The 21254-nt window shown below is 41.0% G+C and overlaps 1 protein-coding gene across 4 annotated transcripts in view; it reads right to left on the reverse strand.

The window, feature by feature from the left end:
• Window positions 1-21254, reverse strand: part of LOC114550090 (thyrotropin-releasing hormone-degrading ectoenzyme) — a 229183-nt gene that overhangs the window by 30205 nt on the left and 177724 nt on the right. For 3 of the 4 annotated variants that reach the window (XM_028570598.1, XM_028570597.1, XM_028570595.1), the window contains 4 exons: window positions 19767-19874; window positions 13608-13775; window positions 7505-7645; window positions 7002-7083 (listed from right to left, as the gene is read on the reverse strand). In XM_028570598.1, coding sequence (XP_028426399.1) covers window positions 7002-7083; window positions 7505-7645; window positions 13608-13775; window positions 19767-19874 — 499 coding nt within the window. Of the gene's footprint in view, window positions 1-697; window positions 4095-7001; window positions 7084-7504; window positions 7646-13607; window positions 13776-19766; window positions 19875-21254 lie in introns of those variants that run through there. The other variant, XM_028570596.1, reaches the window with a different exon arrangement.

Below are 21254 nucleotides of genomic sequence, written 5' to 3' on the forward strand. Positions count from 1 at the left end.
CCATGCTGCTAGAACATTGGTTGATCTGCAGAATTCGTCCCACTTTCTGTTGCACTGTTACGGAATCAGGTATGTTGTATTTTCTGTCGCACGGAAAGATTGGTCGTACTGAGGACTTTATGATCCTGTCAAATCTGTCAAACTGTGGAGTTATCAGTCAGTATGGCATTAAATCTTTTCAATGTAATGTCTGTCGCACCTTAAAATCTATCGCACTGCAGCAGCTATCATTTCCATCTCACCATAAATCCATAGTATACTTCTTATCACAGGATTTGTACACTATACTTGGAAGTTGACATTACATTTGTTTGGGATGTCTTTGTAATGACAACTTGACATTAACCAGGATGACATTACCAGAGGATGTCTTTGTCATGACAACTTGACATAATGTCATCCTGTTTAATGTCAAGATGTCTTAATAAGGACACACAAATAAATTTAATGTCAAGTTGTCATGACAATTACATCTTCTGGTAATGTCATCCTGGTTAATGTCAAGTTGTCATTACAAAGATATCCCAAACAAACGTAATGTCAACTTGTCATGACCAAGACAACTTCTGGTAATCTCACTTTGATTAATGTCAAGTTGTCATAATCAAGACAACCCAAACAATGTCAACTTGTCATGACAAAAACCGACACTTAATGACAGAAGTCATAAACGTTTGTGACTGTTTATAATGTTTATGACACGTTCATGACAGTGTCATGTCATGATTATGTCGATACCTTCAAGTAAAGTGTTAGCAAATAATGTTGTCCATTGAAGAATCCTTCGCATTCAAAGCCTTGAAAGGTCCGTCAGGCTATGAATTTCATGAATCAATCACTCTGAAATTTACAGCACTGCTGACTTGTAAGACTTTACACTGTGAATTCCACCAAGCAACAAAATCCATCATGCTGCAGAATCTGTTATTTTTTTAAACCCGTCACTATGTCAAATCTGTCACACAAGCTGTAAGCGTCCACCGATGACTAGCCACCATATGAACAGTCTTGAAAAATGCCACATCGTCTACATATAAAGACACTCAACATAAACCAGATAGTCTTAATTTCCTTGTCTGCCATTTTCTTTTCCCCAATTTTGCCATCCTCCATTTTTAGTCCACTCATTTATTCGTCCACCTGGGGGGGGGGATTGATTGAATGCTAACTATTAATTGGCAAAAAAATATCTAAGTGTTTGTTGTCATGACTTCCTGTCCAACAACTATATGGTTTTGTGCTTTGTGAAACCAATGAGATCTGTTTTTATTTGGTCAGAGTTTTAATCTCCCAAGGTTGCAGTCAGTCAGAAAGGTTGTCATAATAACTGTCACTTTCATAGTCCCCTGACTCCTTTCAGTTTCCCACAAAGAAAGATTCTATGCACATTCTCACCCATCTGTCAGTTCCTTTATTCAATCAGTCCCTCTTAGGAGTTACTGTCAGCTTTTACAAGGTCACTAAATAGGCGAGTTCACTGACAGATTTCAAGTGGGTGAAGTTTGGGAAAACTATTTTAACGTGAGCTGTGTCAAAATCGTTCACTAACATTTGTTTACTTTCATAAAATATGTACTTTGTAGGGTCATACATTTGCACACTTAACATTTAGAATTGCAGTGTTCAGAGAATGAAAATTCCATAATTCAAAGCTTTGCTTATGTCAACGACCTGTTGATGATGCGTACATTACCCATCTGACATGAAACCCAAAATGATGTTTGATTCTTTTCTGCAATCTTAATTTACTGAGAAACTTAAAAATAAAATGGGCAAACAAGGGAGTGATACAGCAACGTTTAGGGTTTTAAATTGAGGAAGAACAAAGCATGATGTCCTAAATAATGTGGCTTACGCTTTGTAATTTATCGAATATACTCGCGATTTTGTTTCTCAACAGACAGGTAACTGTTTTCAAAGTTTAGCTCTAGCATTTTTATATAATATCGGATTAAGTTTCCATTGCACATTTGTTACATCCCATTTTGCCTTAGGCATAATGGGATGTGTGCTATTATGCCTAAGGCCTTGATAATTGTTTTTCACTTTAAGGCTTTTACAAGGTTTTCCAGCTCTCCTGGTTCAAACACAAAACAGACCAAAACACCACATCTGCCTCCCCATACAGTGTTCTCTGTGGTTTAGAGCAACATTTTGAGGTTATAAGCTTTTTATATTCAAATTATATTTCTAAAGCTAGGCCCCAACAAAGCGTCCCAAACCCGCTGATATTTTCCAAACTGCTGGATTTTTAGATCTTGAATAAAAACAAAGCTGCTCTTTAAATTCAAGCTGAAGAGGCTTGAATGTTGTAGAGATTTAATGAGTTTGAATGAGTCCTCTGAGTGCTGTGATCAGAGGACACCGAGTCCATGTTGTGTTAATTACATCTCTGTTCAATGACCGACATGCAGCTGACTTCTGGTTCATCTGCCTCTTAATGTCAGATGGTTTAATGTAGCGAATGCAGGAAGGTCGGATTCAAACTGTTCTGGTTATCCGGTTAGTGAGGAATTTGGATTGGAGCCAAGAGGGGCTGAAAACACAAGCCTTATCTTTAGCCAGCTAATCAAAATGCAGAAAAGTACAGATATGAATTTCATCTTGCTAGAGATGGTGCTTGTTTCTTTAAGAATGAGACATTTTTGTCTGGATGTTTTCCCTAGTCTGCTTTGGCAGATTTCATGACATGACTGTTCTGGTTCTGATTTTCAGACTTGTAGCCTGGACATAAGAAGCTGTGAGGCAGAAGTGATGGTGATGAGGCAGTGTCTAAAATCTGTGTTACCTGACCAAACATCTATTTTATTGAGAGGGCACATAACAACTAGGGCTGGGTATAGTTTAAAAAACTACTACACCAGTACCAATACCCTTAAAGTGATACGAATTCCAATAGAGTACTTCCAATACCCATCATGTGAATGGACAAATTTCTGCACTAAACGGCCAAAACTGTGGAATATACCGCGCTCGACTTCCCCACACCACAGCCTGTATGGGTTGTAGCTGCTGCGGTAGTGGGCCGATCACACGTCCCATTCAATCAAAGAGCGCTTACGGTGATTGGCTGCAAGCAAGATCATACAAAGTAATTTTTTTCTAGATCTGGGTACAAAAAAAGATTATATTCCGGTAACGTTTGACTGGAGAAGATTCAATACTACTTATTTGGGTTGATAGCTTAAAAAGTAACGATACCCAGCCCTAAACACAACACATTGCCGTATAGTACTTCAAACCCTAGTATATCATGTATGTTCCACAATATTTTAATTATATTTTAATGATGAATTGAGTTGGTTATTTTGTAGTTTACACAAAAACTGCCTGAAAACATAGTTTTGTTTATATTTAGGCAATAAGCAACCATGCCAACTCATGTAATTGAAATTATACGAATTTTCCAATCGTAATTGTAATTTATAGCAACTAAATGTTTTGCAGATAAAGTTCTTTGTGTATGGGCATTTCACAAGTTTTATATTTTGTTGTACAACTACTGAAATGTTTCATTGGTAATGTTCAAAGTTTGTTCAGCTGTTGGTCAAATCATCTGTTTCAAGTTAAATTCAGAAGATCTTGTAGTTGACTATTGTTCATCTGACAGCAGATTCTTCTCTCTGTGTCCATCGTCAGTCTTTGGGGGCGATTTAGTCATTGGATAGTTCTGACGCTAGTTACTAGCTAGCAATTACTGAATCAGTGATGGCTAACTAGCAGCTTTGAAGAAATAAACCATCTGAAATAAAATGTTTGCAACAAATCTCTTTCAGTGCAAAAGGAGTAGCGAAATCAGCTGAATAACCAGTTAAGTCAGTCTCTCTCATCATTCAATACTTTTTTTCATTCTATCTGACTGAATCTGTAAGCTAGCAGTGCATTAGCATTAAGTTAGCAGTCAGTTTGCAGTCGCTTCACTCTAGCCAGCCGGTGTAGCGTTAGCCGAGCGCGGGGCTCGGAGGCTTTCGCAGCCACTGGTAGAACTGTCGCCGGTGGAGGCGGTGCCAGCGCACGTTGCCCTCGACGATCTCCAGCGCCCGCGCCAGTGCAGGCCCCGCGCCCACGCCACTGGACTGGATGAACTCCTTTAACTAAGGAGAGAAAAGACAGGAAAAAGAGAGGAAGACAGAGAAATAATGTAGGGAAGAAGGGAAGTTGAGCAGACAAGGAAAAGTAGAAATGGTAAGACAAGATATGAGGAAGGAAGAAAGAAAGGAAGGAAGGAAGGAAAGATGATAGAAAAGATATATTAGAATATTAGAAACACCTCTGTGAAAAGACAGGAATATTGCAGCACCCAGGAGGCTAAAAAGGTCCTTACAGCCCACAATATACAGTAATAGTGTTTAAATTAAGCAACAACAAACTGATGATTTAGGTATTGGTAGTCTTTGTTACTGTAGCTAAAAATGTTTGTTTTGTCCTAAAGGTTGCATTCCAGCCACAAAGTAAGATGAAAATGAACAAACAACCTTAGTAGTGCATTGCCACTGAATCAACAAGCCTGTGTTCATAAAAACATAGACTTTAACTACAACTCCCAAGGTTCATTTTAGTAAGAAACATCTATTCACTGAGCGGTCACAGAGAAGTCTGTTAAAGATAGCGGTGTTTTACAGAAAAGTGAAATTAACCTGCAGCTTAAATCAATTCCCTTTTAAATTCTGCTTCAACTGGGGGTGAATTCAGCAATTCTGGCGCCCTGTTTTGTTCTCCACTGTAATGAGAAGCATTTTGAATTTGCTACCGTTCTAATTCATGCATTTTGACTGGCCTCTTCTCCATAATAATGCCGGCAGAGGCTCATGGGTACTGTAGTATTTAGACCCATCTGCCGTGCCAAAATGACAGACAAAACGTGATTTTACAGAAACAAGACGAAATAATTAAACTGACAATCTATAGGGTTATTAGATTAGAGTCCCATGTTTCAGAGTCAAGTAACAACCAGCCCTCCCACTTCACAACTCGAAAGAAAAGTGTCCACATACTTTTGGCCATATAGGATATCCTACTCTAGCTCTAAAAGTGTTGGATTTACCAAATTGCCAGTCAGCCAACTGGTCACAAACTAAATACTTTTACATTATGGTTTTACAAACATTACAGGAAGAAAATGTGATATTAATCAAACAACATAATGAGAGGTAAAATGTCCAGCATGAAAGTCGAGGTATGAAAGTCAAACAGTTTGAATGTACGGTAATTACATGGAAAGTTTCCAGCATGAAGGGTAAAATATTAAAGAGAAACTTCTGTTGTGGAAAGAGAAACTCTGAACTGTTGAAAATGGGGAATGAATGTGATTTTCAAAGTTAAGGACTGAAGAGGAAACTTAAATTGTTCAAAGTTTGACAGATTCACTGGAGCGCAGAAGAAAATCCATCCCTTCAACTCACTTTAATACAGTTCATATTGTTAACTCCATTGCTCTCCTTTACTTTCCACTCCTCTATCTTTTCCTCTTTCTCTTCCTGCCCTCTTCTCTTCTATCTACATTTTCATTTAATTTCTTCTACCCCTCCTTCCCTCTGTGACTTTCTAAAAGACACATTTTTCACATTTGCTTCCCAAAAAAAAAAAAAAAAATCCTTTTCAGGAAAATATAAATAAAAAGGTACATTATTCTCTTCATTCAGGCAGTTTTTGTATTCAGGGGTCCCATTTTAATATGTGGAGATTCTGTTCAGAGACTATAAATCCCACGCTGAGGCTGCTTGTTGTTACCATACCAACAGGAATTGAAGAGAACTCAAACGAAAAGGTTTCAACACAAAAAAATAAAATGAAGAGACAGATTTGTGTTCAGAAACACCCACAACAAACAATGTTTGTTGAACATGTGAGTACTTAGAAGGTCACTTCTCCTTCAGTTTCATTTAATTTCTACTTTCCTCTTCTGGTAGAGCATTTTGGGAGTTTCATGAAAACCACTAAAATATAAATAAATATTTGTAACTAATACAGTAACTGTTGTCATTGCTGCTGTATTCTCTTCAAATAATCATCAACAGATTTTGAATTCTCTGATTACTAGGTTTTTTTCTGGAGAACACATTAATGCCACGATCCATCTGAAGGACATGAGGCCCTGCAGTTGACTTCTCAGCCTCTAAGGGCACTTTCACATGTGCCTCGTTTAGTTCGGTTGAATCGCACTAGAGTTCGTTTGGGCAGGTGAAAAATCGGACAGCAATCGCACTCGGGTGCGCACTTAAAGCGGAACCAAACAAGCGTACAGAGACCTGCTTGATGAGGTGGTCTGTATATGTGTATATATATATATATATATATATATATATATATATATATATATATATATATATATATATATATATATATCGTTTGGACTTGTATTTAGCGTTGTCCACTTGTTATCTAATTGCACAAGACACATTTTAAAAGCAAGTGTAAACAGGGTCTTACTAAGGCCCTTCTCCCCCGATTGCTCAGTTTTTGCTGGGTGCCAAGTTGTTCCAAACTTCTTCAATTTAAGAATCATGGAAGCCACTGAGCTCTTGGGAACCTTCAATGCAGCTGACAGGTTTTTGTAGTCTTGACACTATCCTGTCTCTGAGCTTTGCAGGCAGTTCCTGTGAGACCTTTGTATAGAGAGGTGTGTGCCTTTTTCAAATCACGTCCAATCAGTTGGATTCACCACAGGTGGACTCCAATGGAAGTGTCGAAGCATCTCAAAGATGATCAAGAGAAATGAGAGGCACCCGAGGGTCTGGACACTTATGTCAATGTGATATTTCAGTTTTTCTTTTGAATTAATCGGCACAAAAAAAATACTATCCTCTTTTTGCTTTGTCATTATGGGGTACTGAGTGTAGATTGATGAGTGGAAATGCTTCCTGAATGCCTTCCCTTATATTACCTTTGTATCTGTGAAGCTGGCTAAGAGCTAAGGGGAGACAAGTGGTCAGAGGGTGGAAATTGGACCACATTTACCTGTAAATATTACTTCACTAATGTGTGTGTGTTTGTGTATTTACCTCATTGAGTTCTTTCTCAGTGTTCAGGAACTCTGTGACTCCACCGATGAGCTTCGAATTCATGAACAACGCTTCACCATAACTGAACAGAGACAGCGAGACAGTTAGTATTACAAGTATTTTGTTTCTTTACAGCAGTGGTTCCCAAACTTTTTCTCGTCAAGGACCCATAAACTGAAGCAAGTTAGATCGCAGATCCCCCATTTGATAAGACTTCGTCCCAGGGGCCCCCCCTTCTGATAGGATTTTTGCTTTTAGATCTTTTATTACAGAAAGTGTATGAAACCCATGACCCAAATAGTCATACATTCTTTCATTGTGTCAATTATGGATGTAGTTACAGTGAAATAAATGATTCCTCCTTTGTGCTGGGGACCCTGTGGAACTCATTCAAGGACCCCTGGGGGTCCCCGGACCCCACTTTGGAAACCACTGCTTTACAGTACAACACTAATAACAGTACAACATGTACAAATAACTCATACATGGACTGACTGACTCACCGTGCGTTGAGTATGTCCCACTTTTCTCTGAAGTATTTCCAGCCAAGGTTTCGACCCTGCGGGTTTCTGCCCACGTGGATGATGACGTCGATCACGTCCTGCTCTGGGACCAGGTCAGAGGTTAAAGACAGGTTCAGTAACCTGGGAGACACAGAGACACAGCCAAGCTCAGTAACCATTGTAATTAGGATCAATCCAGGTCAAAGGTTGTGGCTGTTGTGGTCTTGAAAAACAAAAGTCCGACTGTGCAGCCATTAACTGTAAAAAATTTTTTTTCTTTAATAGCCCTGGAAGAAAACATGGAAGGAATTTCCACACACATAGACCCGTTATCACACAAACGTTGAGTCTCAGAAAAGCAAATTGCAACCTTAGCTTGTCATACTTGTCATATACCGGATTCTGTTTATGTTAAATTAGGTATGACATCAATCAAATGTTTTGCCGGAAGTATGGAAACGTACTGCCTGGGGCGCCAAAACCATCCATTCTGCACTTTTACCAATTGTCAAGGGCCAGTATTGAAAAATGGTAGATCTGTTCGTTTCTTTTAATCATTTGGATCTGTTGCACACCATTTTGTCCGTGCCCCTACCTAATTTCATAGCTCTAGTACTTATATGTGAAGATATTAAACCCTTAAAATGGCTTTTTTTGCCTTTTTTAAGGGGCAAAAATGACATTCCTTGTGACAAAAAAACTATGCAGTTATCAAAATTCAGCCAAAAATAGAACTTATTTTTTGGTCTCAAAATAGCATATACATAAGGAATTGAGATTTTGTAGTTTTTGTTTTGCTGTTAAAGCGTAACTCTCGCCAAAACGCATCCTAGGGTATTTTTGTGAATGTACGTGAGTCAAACTTTACTTTAAAAGCATATTTAGAACCGAATCGCCCCTTTTAAGGTTCACGTATTCTCGTTTTTGGGTCAAATGGCCTTTTGAATGGGAGAACTAGGGGCACTCTCATGCTAGTCTCAAAATAGCTATTTTCGAAATACTAAGAAGGCTCGACACAACATGAAACTTTGCTTCAAGTATCACCAGGAACTCTACACCTTAACTCAAGCATTGACAACATTCTTTGTGTACACAGATTTACTAGAAAGAAAGGTTTTGAGCAGCTCAACGCAGGTGTTGTTTCCGGCCGCAGCCTTTTTATCAGTCAAAAACAATCGATCTCCGAATGCAACGAATTTCCATATAAATGCACGGATAAGTCGTTTTGTCGTTATTGAAAAACAATTTTGACCTTGTAGTTGAAAAAGGAGCATCATATGGAGTCGGTTCATTCGCATTCAGATATCGACTCTTTTTGACTGCCGAGGTGGTAGTGGCCGGAAACAGCTGCGGTGAGCAAAAACGTTTTAGTAAATCTGTGTACACAAAGAATGTTGTGTGCTTGAGTTAAGGTGTAGAGTTCCTGGTGATACTTGAAGCAAAGTTTCATGTTGTGTTGAGCCTTCTTAGTATTTCGAAAATAGCTATTTTGAGACTAGCATGAGAGTGCCCCTAGCTCTCCCATTCAAAAGGCCATTTGACCCAAAAACGAGAATATGGTGAATCTTAAAAGTGGCGATTCGGTCCTAAATATGCTTTTAAACTAAAGTTTGACTCACGTACATTCACAAAAATACCCTAGGATGCGTTTTGGCGAGAGTTACGCCTTAAGAGCCCTGCTGCAGCGTGGGACTAGGAATTACTCCTCTGAAATGGAGACACTTGACCTACATGAGCTACAGTAATCGGATTTCTCCCAGATTGTTATAGATTTAGAGGATTTACAGAAACCGGGTGATCGCACAAAGAGCATGGCTGCAGAATCCTGACGTGTAAACACATTAAGTTTCTAAAGTGCTTTTTTTTTTAAGATGTGACTGACCAAGACAAAGAGACAGAACAGAGTTTCATAATAAAATGGATGTTTACTGATCCAACATTGTGTTCAGAGGTTACCTTCATCCTCCAATACTTTGTTTCCATTTCTCTGTATTACTGTGTGTGTGTGTAGCTGCTGTTTTTTCATTAAACCACCAAATCAATTTTCTCTCTCTTCCCACAATCCCTCTGTGCTGAAACCATTTCCTGTGTGACCAATCAGTGTGTTTCTGTGGTGTGGTTTTATTTCTATTTTATGTGTGTGTGTGTATATTTGTTTGTGTGTGTGTGTTAGCTGCTATCTGAACATGCAGTACTACCTCTCTGATCGCAGAACAATTTACTGTGGCTGAAAAAAATCAATACCTGACACACACACACACACACACACACACACACACACACACACACACACACACACACACACACACACACACACAGCGATCTGTCTCGCTGTACAGTTTTGAGCGTGTGTGAGATTCATCCTTGCTATTTTTCTCAACAACAGGTAGCGGCAGTTAGGTCCTTATAAACACGCACGCACAAACACACACACACACACACACACACACACACACACACACACAGGCAGATTTACGTAGATGTATGGCCTTAGGCAAATTTTCACTGCACATTTCACTCCATTTACAGTCTGTTTCTTTTTCAGTGCGCCATGAAATCCAACTAAAACTTGCTGCAGTTAAAAAAAAAGAAATCGTCATGTTTTCGCCAAAGTATTGTTATTATCATCAGAGGTGGATTATATTATATTCAGATCCTTTACTACAGTAAAAGTACTAATACCACACTGAAAATATTTCACTACAAGTAAAAGTCTGCATTCAAAACTTTACTAAAGTAAAAGTATGAATCAGCTTAATGTACTTAAAGGTGCTCTAAGCGATGTCACGCATTTTTTAGGCTACAATATGTTTCGTCACATACAGCAAACATCTCCTCACTATCCGCGAGCTGCCTGTCCCCTGAACACACTGTAAAAGAAACGCGGTCTCTGTAGACAGCCCAGGCTCCACAAACGGCAACAAAAATTGTGCCAACCTGCAACATGAAACATAAACAGTGTTCCAGCCAATAACCGACAAGAAGGATTTGGGGGTGGGGGTTGGGGGGTTAGTGCGCGGAAGGGAGGGGGAGGGGACGGGATGAGGAGGAGGGAACAAAGGGGGTAAGCCTCTCCCCAGAACGCATAGCTCCTATAGGGCCATTTTGTTGCTAACAAGCCATCTCCTCCCGTTAGCATTCCATTGACTGCCATTCATTTTGACGTGATATCTAACTTTTACAGATAGTGTCTTTCTCGTGTGGATATGACGTCCCTCTAGGTACAGGATACTGCTGAAGAAATTTGGTCCATATGTCTATATATTTTGACTGGCAGGACTCCCAGTCCACGCCCTGTTGTGCCACCTCCTCGTCTGTCCAGACAAAGTTGTCAGCTTTTGTTGTTCGCCTCGCCACGTTTTGGTTTCGCGCTACTAGGGAGAGAAGTGGAAGGAAGGTTCCACGCAGGCGCGCAGACTTGGTGGTGTTGTGTGGCAGTGCTTCACGCTACGACTTAGACGCCTGGTGTGCATACTACATTTTCACACACTTTTGCGTCACTGTATGCACGCAGATTTCGCCCCCAAAACGCTTGTGTAAACACGGAATAAAAAGTGATAACGCAACGCCACTTTTGCGTTTTGTCTTCAGCTCGTTTCCATCTAAACATAGCCTTAGTGTCTATCAACTTATTGTTGCCTGCACCTTTACCGTTTTGGTTCAGTCTCACAGCTCACATTCATCTTGTTTCCAGCAGCAGGCAGCTGTTTTCAACTAAACAAGCCACTGTACACACGGGCAGTTAGACAGCAGGTGAAGAAAGTGGAACATTGGGTATAAAAAGGTTAGAGGGTGACTACTGAATCCTCCATGTAACAAGGTAGGCGGCTGTTTGTCTACGATTACACGTAGGATACAAAGTATGGATATTGATCAAATTAGTTTTTTCTTGCAACTGCAGTTCAAGCGAACCCAGGGAAAGTTTTTTCGACTACAAGCAATAATGGTGATTAATGGAGCTTTTAAAGTCCCACTCCAGACACATTTTAAAGTATGTTAAACTACTCTGGTATGATCAATATTTTGTTAACATGGTTTTACCCACATAAAAAAAAAGAAAAAAGTCTGAAAGTGGCTGAAAATACATCTTACACATTTTCAAGTTCAAGTTCAATACTTTATTGCCATGTCAACACACTTGATTGGAATTTGTCTTGGTGCCAATCAGGTTAAGAAAAAGGCAATACATACACAGGAACATACAGTACATAAAAGACAATCACATAGACATTCATTCAAACCAGTAAAAACCTGTAAAGAATTTGTGCTATTGCAACTTTCCATGAAGTGTCTTGTGCAGTCTATGAAGTGCATTTGAATAAGGTGCATTTAGTACAGGTTTACTCTGCAAGGTGCCTGAGCATTAAGGAGCCTAATGGTGTATTAAGTACTGTTACAAAAGCGGGATGTTTTGCCCCTGAGACATTGAACTCTCTTTCCAGAGGGCAGTAGTTGGAAGAGGGACCTGGCAGGGTGGGAGGGGTCGTCTAGCACTTTCTGCACTTCATGGCTGGTCTGCGTGGCGTAGATAGAGGCTACAGATGGGATGGCATGTCCTATAATTTTGGATGCGGTGTGCACCACCTTCTCCAAGTGCTTCCTCTCTGACGAGGTGGAGTTACCATAGCAGACAGCGATGGAGAAGAATAGCACGCTTTCCACTGTGGCTCTGTAAAATTGGAGCACTGCATCCCCAGCTACACCAAACTTCCTGAGCTGGCGCAGAAAGTGAAGCCTCTGGTGGGCTTTGCTTATAATGAGGTTGGTGTTGACCTCCCACTTCAGGGACTGACATATGGTGGTGCCAACAAATTTAAAACAGGACACTCTCTCCACTGCTTGGTCATCAATGATCAGAGGGGAGTGAACTAACCTGTCTTATACTTCCTTTGGAAAATACCAACACATTCTCACTCCCAGCGTGCCAAAAAGCGACACTTGGTCAGGTGCCTTGGCCGTTTGTTACTGAATAGTCTCCTTTAGTCAAGCCTGTTGACGCTATAATTAGACGCTCTGGGTCGGGACTCTTGGCGTCACTTTTTGACGCTCTGGGTCTGGACGTACGTTTAACTGACATGTGGCACAAGAACGAGATAGGTTTAGGAAACGATGGTGGGTGGGCTTACAAAATGTACGTTTCAGTGACACACGAGACAAGAACGGGACAAGAACCCCGGTCTGCTGGGTGAATGTCCTGTGTTGTTTAACCCATCCACCCCCCCAACCAACCTCCTTACTCTGATTTTTTGGTCTTTCATGCTGCTCGCTACCATTGTCTCTCTACTAGGGATGCACCGAATACAGATTTTAGGGGTTCGGCCGAATACTGAATCTATTCGCTGTCACTGTCTAATAAAAGGGAAAAGCCCCAAAAAAAAAAATCTAAAAAAAAAAAAAAAAAAAAAGATTCTGGCAAATCCAAAACCGCATACCAAATGCTACTCCCATCCTCAGTCCATTAACACAGTAAACACATTAATGAAGTAAATAACGTTGCACAACTCGTATTCTTTCATATGCAAATGTTTTAACAGCGGCGATGTGTATTGTTTAGGGTCCTTGCCAGCACGAGACAAACCGGCATTGCAAATTGAAAATGTTCAAGAATTGAACATGTAGCTGGACTTGAATGGCCTTCTTTTGACTGAAAGCTCTGCCAAACAACACTTTTTCTGCTCCCAAGGTTCCATTTTCACTTTTTCACAGTCTACTGCATTGAACGCTCCACCTACGTAAACACCTTCCCGTAATCAACGCCGCAGTCATTACGGCGACCAGCGTAGGGTTCGGGTCCCGGTCCCGGACCCCATCAAAAAGCTCAATATTCGTCCGAATCCGAAGCCAAATCCTGGATTCGGTGCATCCCTACTTAATACTACGTCTTCATACAGCACCGCGGTCGAGCTGCTGCTCTGCCCGGTGCGTTACATACTGACGCTGAAGGGTGATTTTTGCGTCGGTAAATGATGCTGAAAGCCACTGACCAAGCGTCAGTATTTTATGAGTTGGGAGTGTGAACGGGTTGAAAAATACAGACATCTTTTTTGTTTTTTCATTGCAGCGTTCAACCATCTGGAAACAGCTGTGTGTGTTCCTTTCGTACCTGTTGAGGAGGAAGGTGTTGTCCGAGCAGGTCAGCGCCTCCAGCAGGATCTTCTTCTCTGAAATGGCGTTGGTGGAGTGAAACTTCATCCAGATGAACTCCCACACGTCCTCGTCCATCAGACTGACCCCAGTGCAGTAAACGATGTCTCTGATGTTGGGAGGAATCCTAAAAAGAAAAACAAAAGAAAAATCTAGCGGTCAGACCGACACAATGGGCCACATCTCCGCTACAGCGAGTGTGTGTCACATTTTAGGGTTGCTGATAAGTGTTTGATTTGACTTATGTGCAGCAACAGCGACAGGATCTGCCGGACAGTGGACCAGGAAAGCTTATGAAGCTAAAAACCCTGATAAGACGCAGGATTAAGCAGGACTCTCTGGATGCTAAGTGAGAAATACGGTTTCCATTAAAACACCCCTTCACTCCCCCTGTGGACTTTATTTAAATTTCTTAAAAGCAATTATAAAAGGGGACACAAATAATACATACAAAAATGTACTTGTATAGGATATGTGTAGTTGTGGAACTCCAGTAAGTAGGCTGGCAAAGCTATTTTATTCACTTTAAACTCTTGTCTCTAATACAGATGATGCTGTACTGAGATATGAGCCTTCTAGCAAGACAGCTAGCTAGCTGGAAGACTTGGAGTTCAGCTTTTCTTTGAGAAAAGAACAAAGAACGGCACAGAAATCATTCTTAAAAAAGGAAAATGTGTTCGGAGTTTTGCCGACCGGATACGGCAAAAGTTTATCTATCAACTAGCTTCGCTACCTTCTTCGTTGCTCTGATTGGTTGTAGCGTTATCCTATAGCGTGCAGAGGGAATTTGAAAGACAACCATTTATCCCGCCCCTCGGATTGAGCCCTGTCAATGGTGAGTTCCCAGACCCAACATCTGGATGTGGGTCTGGCTTGTCAGGCTACCAACTCTGAGCTTGCTTGGCAAACGGATCCCAGACGAGGGGCTTTGACTTCAGAGGGGACCTTGTGGGTGACCAGCCGGCGGCTGGGCTTGTGCCACGTTGATGTCATGTTATTTTTCAAGCAGCCGTGTTTAATTCATGTCAGTTATGATTCAGAGTCGGAGATGCCACGAATTTGTGACGGCGACAATATCTCCCACAATGTGAGACGAGAACTACAAAAGTAAAACTACAAAACCTTTTCATCTACATCTACATGTTATGATAGAGAACTGAACGTGTTGATCCTTGTTCAGATGGAGTTTGCAGTTTAGAGCAACTTGAGTCAGTCAGGCAAAATGTGGATTGAGGTCTGGTTACACAAACTGTCCCTCAGTTTTCCTGTTGGGGGGAAGGAGGCAGAGCTTGAGGTGGAGGCTGAACGATAGGAAGACAATCTACAGCACGTCAAGGTGGAGCCTCAACGATGTTGCACAAGACGGGTGCACACTCACTGAAGTGGAGTTACTGCAGGTAAATACGGTTTCTGCTGTTGGGTGTAAAAATACACACACACTCCATGCCCCAGCTGGTCACTGGCCTGAATCATCAGTAAAGCAAAAAGGTGAACATTTCCTTCACACTATGATTCCACTGAATGTGTGTGTGTGTGTGTGTGTGTGTGTGTGTGAGCTGATAAGGAGAGAAGAAGTGTGTGTGTGTACTTGACCTAAATTGTCAGTAAACCAAAACTAAAAATGTTCATCACAATACAGTGAGCTCAGCTGGCAGCATACAATTATATACTGAACAACATGTGTGTGCATGTGTGAGTTTTTTATATATATATATATATATATATATATATATATATATATATATATATATGTGTGTGTGTGTGTGTGTGTGTGTGTGTGTGTGTGTGTGTGTGTGTATTCAGAGCAAGTGCAGAGTGAGTGATGCAGGGACAATTACATCATTCACTGACCTGGGAAATAATTTTAGAGATGCTCCACTTAAGAGCAAGCTCTCACACACACACACACACACACACACACACACACACACACACACACACACACACACACACACACACACACACACACACACACACACACACACACACACACACACACACACACACACACACACACACACGCATTAAAGTCCTTCTCAGATGACATCTGCCAAACACAAGTGCGTGTGTTTTTAGGAATATGAGTGTTTGACCAGATACCATGACGTCTGAGCTGCTACCAGGTTATTTATCATCTAAAACATTAAGTACTTCTGAGTCTACAGCTAGTACTGCTTCTAGTACTATTTTATCACATACACCTCTACAGTTGTTGCTGCTATTTCTAATAAAAAAATAACAGTAATAATGTGGAGTTATTTTCTCCGCAGAATGGAGGGGCGCAGTCTCTGGGAACCTCCAGATGGCTCTGATCCCCTTAACTAACACACAGACTGTGTGTGTGTGTGTGTGTGTGTGTGTGTGTGTGTGTGTGTGTGTGTGTGTGTGTGTGTGTGTGTGTCTTTTAACAGTCTGTAGAGGATGTTTTATATCCTAAAGCTCTGTCTTTCCCCTGAAATATCTCTCCCTCCCACTCAATTCTTCCTTTGCATCAAACTCCCATCCTGACAGTAAACATGTCCCTCCACCATCTGCTCTGTCTGCTCTGTCTGTCTGTCTGTCTGACTCTGCAGTCTAAATGTCACTCTGAATTTTGAAAATCACTTCTCCGGAGTAATAAAACATTTAAAGTAGTGGACAGAGGAACATGAGCTCTGTCAGGTGCTTAATGCCTGACTGAAGAGTACTGCTGTGCTGGTTCTGTGACCACAGTGCACAATGTTTCCACAAATCCCCGGCAGACATGATGCGCGAAGGGCCTACTGGATACTTTCAATCCTCACCGACTCAGACCTCAGAAGCAGCTGTCCTCTCAGCCCTTGAGAAGCTGAAAGCCAAACTTCTTTCACAAGACAGGCTACCATCAAAAAAGTACACAGAAGATTTAAAGTAGGCTCCCTAAAGAGTCCACAGTAGCTGTATATGCTCAGAGAAACGGGGGGGTTATAACATATTTGAGGGATTTGATTGGCTGTCTATGGAGATTGAGATTCCCCACACATGCAACAGAAAAAAATTAGTCGTGGAGCTTAAAAGCAATCGAATGGATGCACGTTAGAGTCACATGACCACCAACAAAAATGATGTTCCAATACAGCGAAAACTGGATTCTTAATTACATTTCAAGAGAAACGTATTTTGACCCCGTTTGTGTAATCAAAGTCTGCGAAAAGTCCACATAGGGAGGAGGTCGGAGTGGATGGGTGGGTCATAAAACATGGGACTTTCATCCAGGAGACCGCTGTTTGGTCCCGTGTAAAATCAAAAGTCAATGTTTTTAGGCCCGCTGCCCCTAGGTAGCTTCTCTGTCTCTCCTCTCTCCCTCCCTCTGTCCGTCCTAATTGCAGGAGTAGAGTCTGGTGTGCGGGAGTCAGGGTTCCAGCTGCCTCTCATCTACCACAATCAACCTCTGCTTCATATAGCCGGTCATTCCTTCACTCTGCGTCAGACCATAGAAAAGACTGCCACAGTTAGTCTCGCTCCAGACAAACCGTTGCCTATATCTGTTTAAGTCTACGTGTATGTTTGACTGTCCTGATTCCTCTTCTTGTGTCTCCAGCTGCCATTGGAACCGGACTCCTGCTACCGTTCCACTCCTGCCATACACCGAACCAGAACCACCACCACCGGACCCCGCCACTAGCCGGCCTACTGTCCCGAAAACCTGGACTTGACACTTGAGTACTTTGAATAAAACCTGTTAAACTCACACTTCTGGCTCTGCGTCTGTCTGCATTTGGGTTCTGTTTATCAAACAAACGTTGACTAAAGTACAGTACTTAACCTACGTCACGTACTTAACTTACGTAACTTTAGTTATGTAACAAGCTTATTTTAACACATACAACAATCTTTTACTCTAAACCTAACCAAGTAGTTTTGTGTCAATTCTCAACGTTAACCACACATTTAAAATGTGCGGCTGTCGCTGGAAAATACATTTCTCTCGAAACATAATTGAGAATTTTAAGCGACAGGGTTGACATGAGACATTTGCAGAAATGGAAGTGCATCTTTTCACTGAGACTACACAAGTGGTGTGGATTTATGTCATTTAGTAGCACCGTAATAAGGCCACATCCAACCGGGGAATCTCCAGGCCACCAGGCTAACTGTGTGTCAACTGGTTCTTAGTTACCAAGACCTGACCTTGGACCTGAGTTCTTCAATTCAGTCTAAAGGCCGGGTTATACAAGGAAAGAATTGTTCAACCAGATCAGCAATCGGAAGTGTTAATAGTTGTTCTGAACTCATTTACTGTTCAGACTACTGCAACTCCCTCTTGCCTCTATATCAGAATGCAGCAGCCCAGCTGGAACTTGTCATGACAAAAACCGAATAATTACTAAAAGAAACGTTATGTAAGGAATTGGGGGGGGGGTTAATGCAGTTCATTGCTGTCCCAGGACCCCCTACCAGGTAATCCATCAATAGCTGCGGTTACATTAAGATACATTTCAAAAAGGGCTCTTTTATTTGATCCATTTGGACGCTTCATTTACAATAAAACCCCAGTGGGACATGGTTACTATTCCAGAGGGATGTAGGCACTAAAATATTAGCTGTGCTCTGAAATAATTACACTCATTGTTCTGGGCAGGAGTCAGATTACAGCAGGTGGTTCGTGACACCCTTTTCCTGCAGAAGACGCAGGTGTGACGCAGGTCTGCTGTTTGACTCGTATCACTCTTTTGGTGTCACTGTTCTCGGGGGCTGTAACTGTAGTTTCACACACATTGCTGCAGAAGCACAGAACGACTGTACTATTCAGAGAATTACACAAGTGCTTAATACAGTGACGTTCAGTTTCATGTCTTCTAATTCAGGTTATCATGAAGCCAGGTCAGATGAGCTTCCTCCGGACTTTAATTATCGTAGCGTTCTGACAAAAAGCAGTCTTTAGTTAATACTCGGACACACGGGGAGGAAATGCACATACATGTGCTCTCCAAATGGGATTAACGTCACTGAATAGAGCATGAAATATAAAAAAAAATAAAAATCACCCCTGGAGAGATTAGCCCTTTATGAATGTTGATTTATCTGGCACGGAAAATGGAGTGTTTCCAAATTGCTTTTCAAATTTGAAAAGACCACACTTAGGACGGAAAATTGGAGCTTTTCCAAAAAAAACAAAAATTCTGCCATATGGTTGCAATGCGAAAAGCTCCCTCGCTCTGTCAACAACAACTTAACTTTGAAAGCGAGAGGACTGAAAAACAGTTGGTGTAAAAGGCATAAAGGTTGTGAAATATTTAGTTGTGGCTGTGCTGAACTTTTCACTAAACGACACGTAAACACGAATCTGACATTAGCGAGGACATGGCCTGCTCCTTTTCTGAGAATTCATAAAATCTGCCAGATGGAGTGTGAAACTGTGTTAATTTAGTGTTTTAGCTTTAATGTAAGCACCCCCCTCTTATTGTCAGCTCCCTGCTGTCCCATACAGAACACCAGCATCTGTTTCTATTTAATTTGCTGTTTGAAATCTAATTTAGCAGATTTCGTTAAGGTCCTAGAGGCAGCGGAACGAGCCAGCAACACATGAAAGAGAAAACCTTATAAGGCAGACAGAGAGGACAATAATGAAAAGGGGAATCAAACAAATGGATCGATGTGGAAGGGGGGGGGGGGTTGTCTCTAATTGAAAGCATGTTGCATGGGAACACTGGGTATCACACGTTTACTCCACTTCACATTTTGAGACACAAATCTGGAATAATACATTACATGTGGTAGAAGCACTTACATTATTCAACCCGCATCCGCACACATGGAGGGCAATTAGGGGGTCAGGTGGTGGAAATACAGCCGGCCAACATATTCTGCACTTTTATTTGTTCTAAAGTCGGTATTCTCAATTTAAACGCAGCATTGCATTCAACTTAACGAAGGCTGACAAGGTCATAAAGTAAACATGGTTTTAACCCCTTTGCACACAGTAAGAGTCCATGTTTTTTTTACACCTTTGAAATCCAATCCCAAAAAATGTTTTTGTTGTCTTCTGCATTATTTTATATAAATTCCCACCTGTAGTGGCCCAAAGGTAAATAATAAAGCCAGTCAGTTGCACAGACTGTATATTGCGTAGCCTATATGTGTGTTTGTGTGTTCGTACCTGTTCTTGTTGCTGGAGATCCAGTCAGAGATGTAGGCGACCGCCTGACGGTGGCACTGTTTGTTCCCGAAGCTACAAGCTAACATGATGAGCTCCCTCTGTAACTCCCTGAAGAGAGGCAAACAGGAAACACTGCATGTATAACATTCTTGTGTCCATCATCAGTAACTTAAAGGTACATTTTTTTTTTTTTTTAAAAACCTCCTGCGTTGAGGGGGAATATCAGTTTCCCCTCTAGTACAGACATAGGGCCAGGAATTTAGCTTATCATGGACTGGGAGCAGAGATAAACTGCTCTGTCTTTTTTTTCATATTTCCTTTCCAACGTTAGCAGAAATGGTGCCTCATGTTTTATTCTAGAAACGCATCACGGTGAGACCAGTGACGTGACTGACAGAGTCTGTTTTGCTTGTATTCATATTTTTCGATGATTGCACTAGGCCTGCACGATTCGGGGAAAAATATGAATCACGATATTTTAGCTTAGAATTTATTTCACGATTCTCTGCCACCATTTTTTTCTAATGAAGTGTAATGTTTATTGCACACATGAACCATGACAAAACAAAACGGCAGTACCACACAGATTTTTGTGGCACCTATAGCACATTGCGCATCACCACAAGCCTGTAGACATAGAGGCTTCAATGAATAAAGAAAATAAAGTACCTCTGGCACATACATATATACACATACATATATACATATATATATATACACATACATATATACATATATACACTACCGGTCAAAAGTTTGGGGTCACTTAGAAATTTCCATTCCAGACAGAATACCAGCAGAGATCAGTTGCATTGTTTTTTTTAATCAGGGCAGCAGTTTTCAGATTACATTATGTGCTTACATAATTGCAAAATTGTTCTCGACTGTTGTAGACAGAAGTGGCTGAAGAAATGCTTGAAATTCCATGCTTTTTGGTCTAAACGTCATACCCAAATTAAAAGTGGTACAGCTCCCATATACTTTGACACTTAGGGGTGTGCCTGATATCATTGGAAAGGAAACACTCAAGTTGTGTCAGGGTGATTCTAGGCCTTACTGACACAGAGTTACAGAGGCTAGAATGGAGATTTTTTATTTCTGTCCAAGTTATAAATCTGTAGAATTATTAAAATACACTGCTGTAAACACATCTGACAGGTGACAGACAACACAGCATTAGCCACGTCTCAGCTTACTACAGAAAAAAATTCAGAAGCTAAAAGACTCAAAAATGGATTTTATATGAATTCTTTTCTACAAATATGTCTGTGTGTTTTTTTATTTCTATTTGAAAAGTGCAAATAAAAAAGCCAAAAAACTACAAAATACAACACTTCTCAAATACACAAACAAACCCACATCAATCACCTTTCCAATGATATCAGGCACACCCCTGAGTGTCAAAGTATATGGGAGCTGTACCACTTTTAATTTGGGTATGACGTTTAGACCAAAGCATGAATTTCAAGTGTTTCTTCAGCCACTTCT

Source organism: Perca flavescens, chromosome 23 (genome assembly GCF_004354835.1).
Source record: "Perca flavescens isolate YP-PL-M2 chromosome 23, PFLA_1.0, whole genome shotgun sequence".
In the NCBI taxonomy this organism is placed as follows: Eukaryota; Metazoa; Chordata; class Actinopteri; order Perciformes; family Percidae; genus Perca; species Perca flavescens.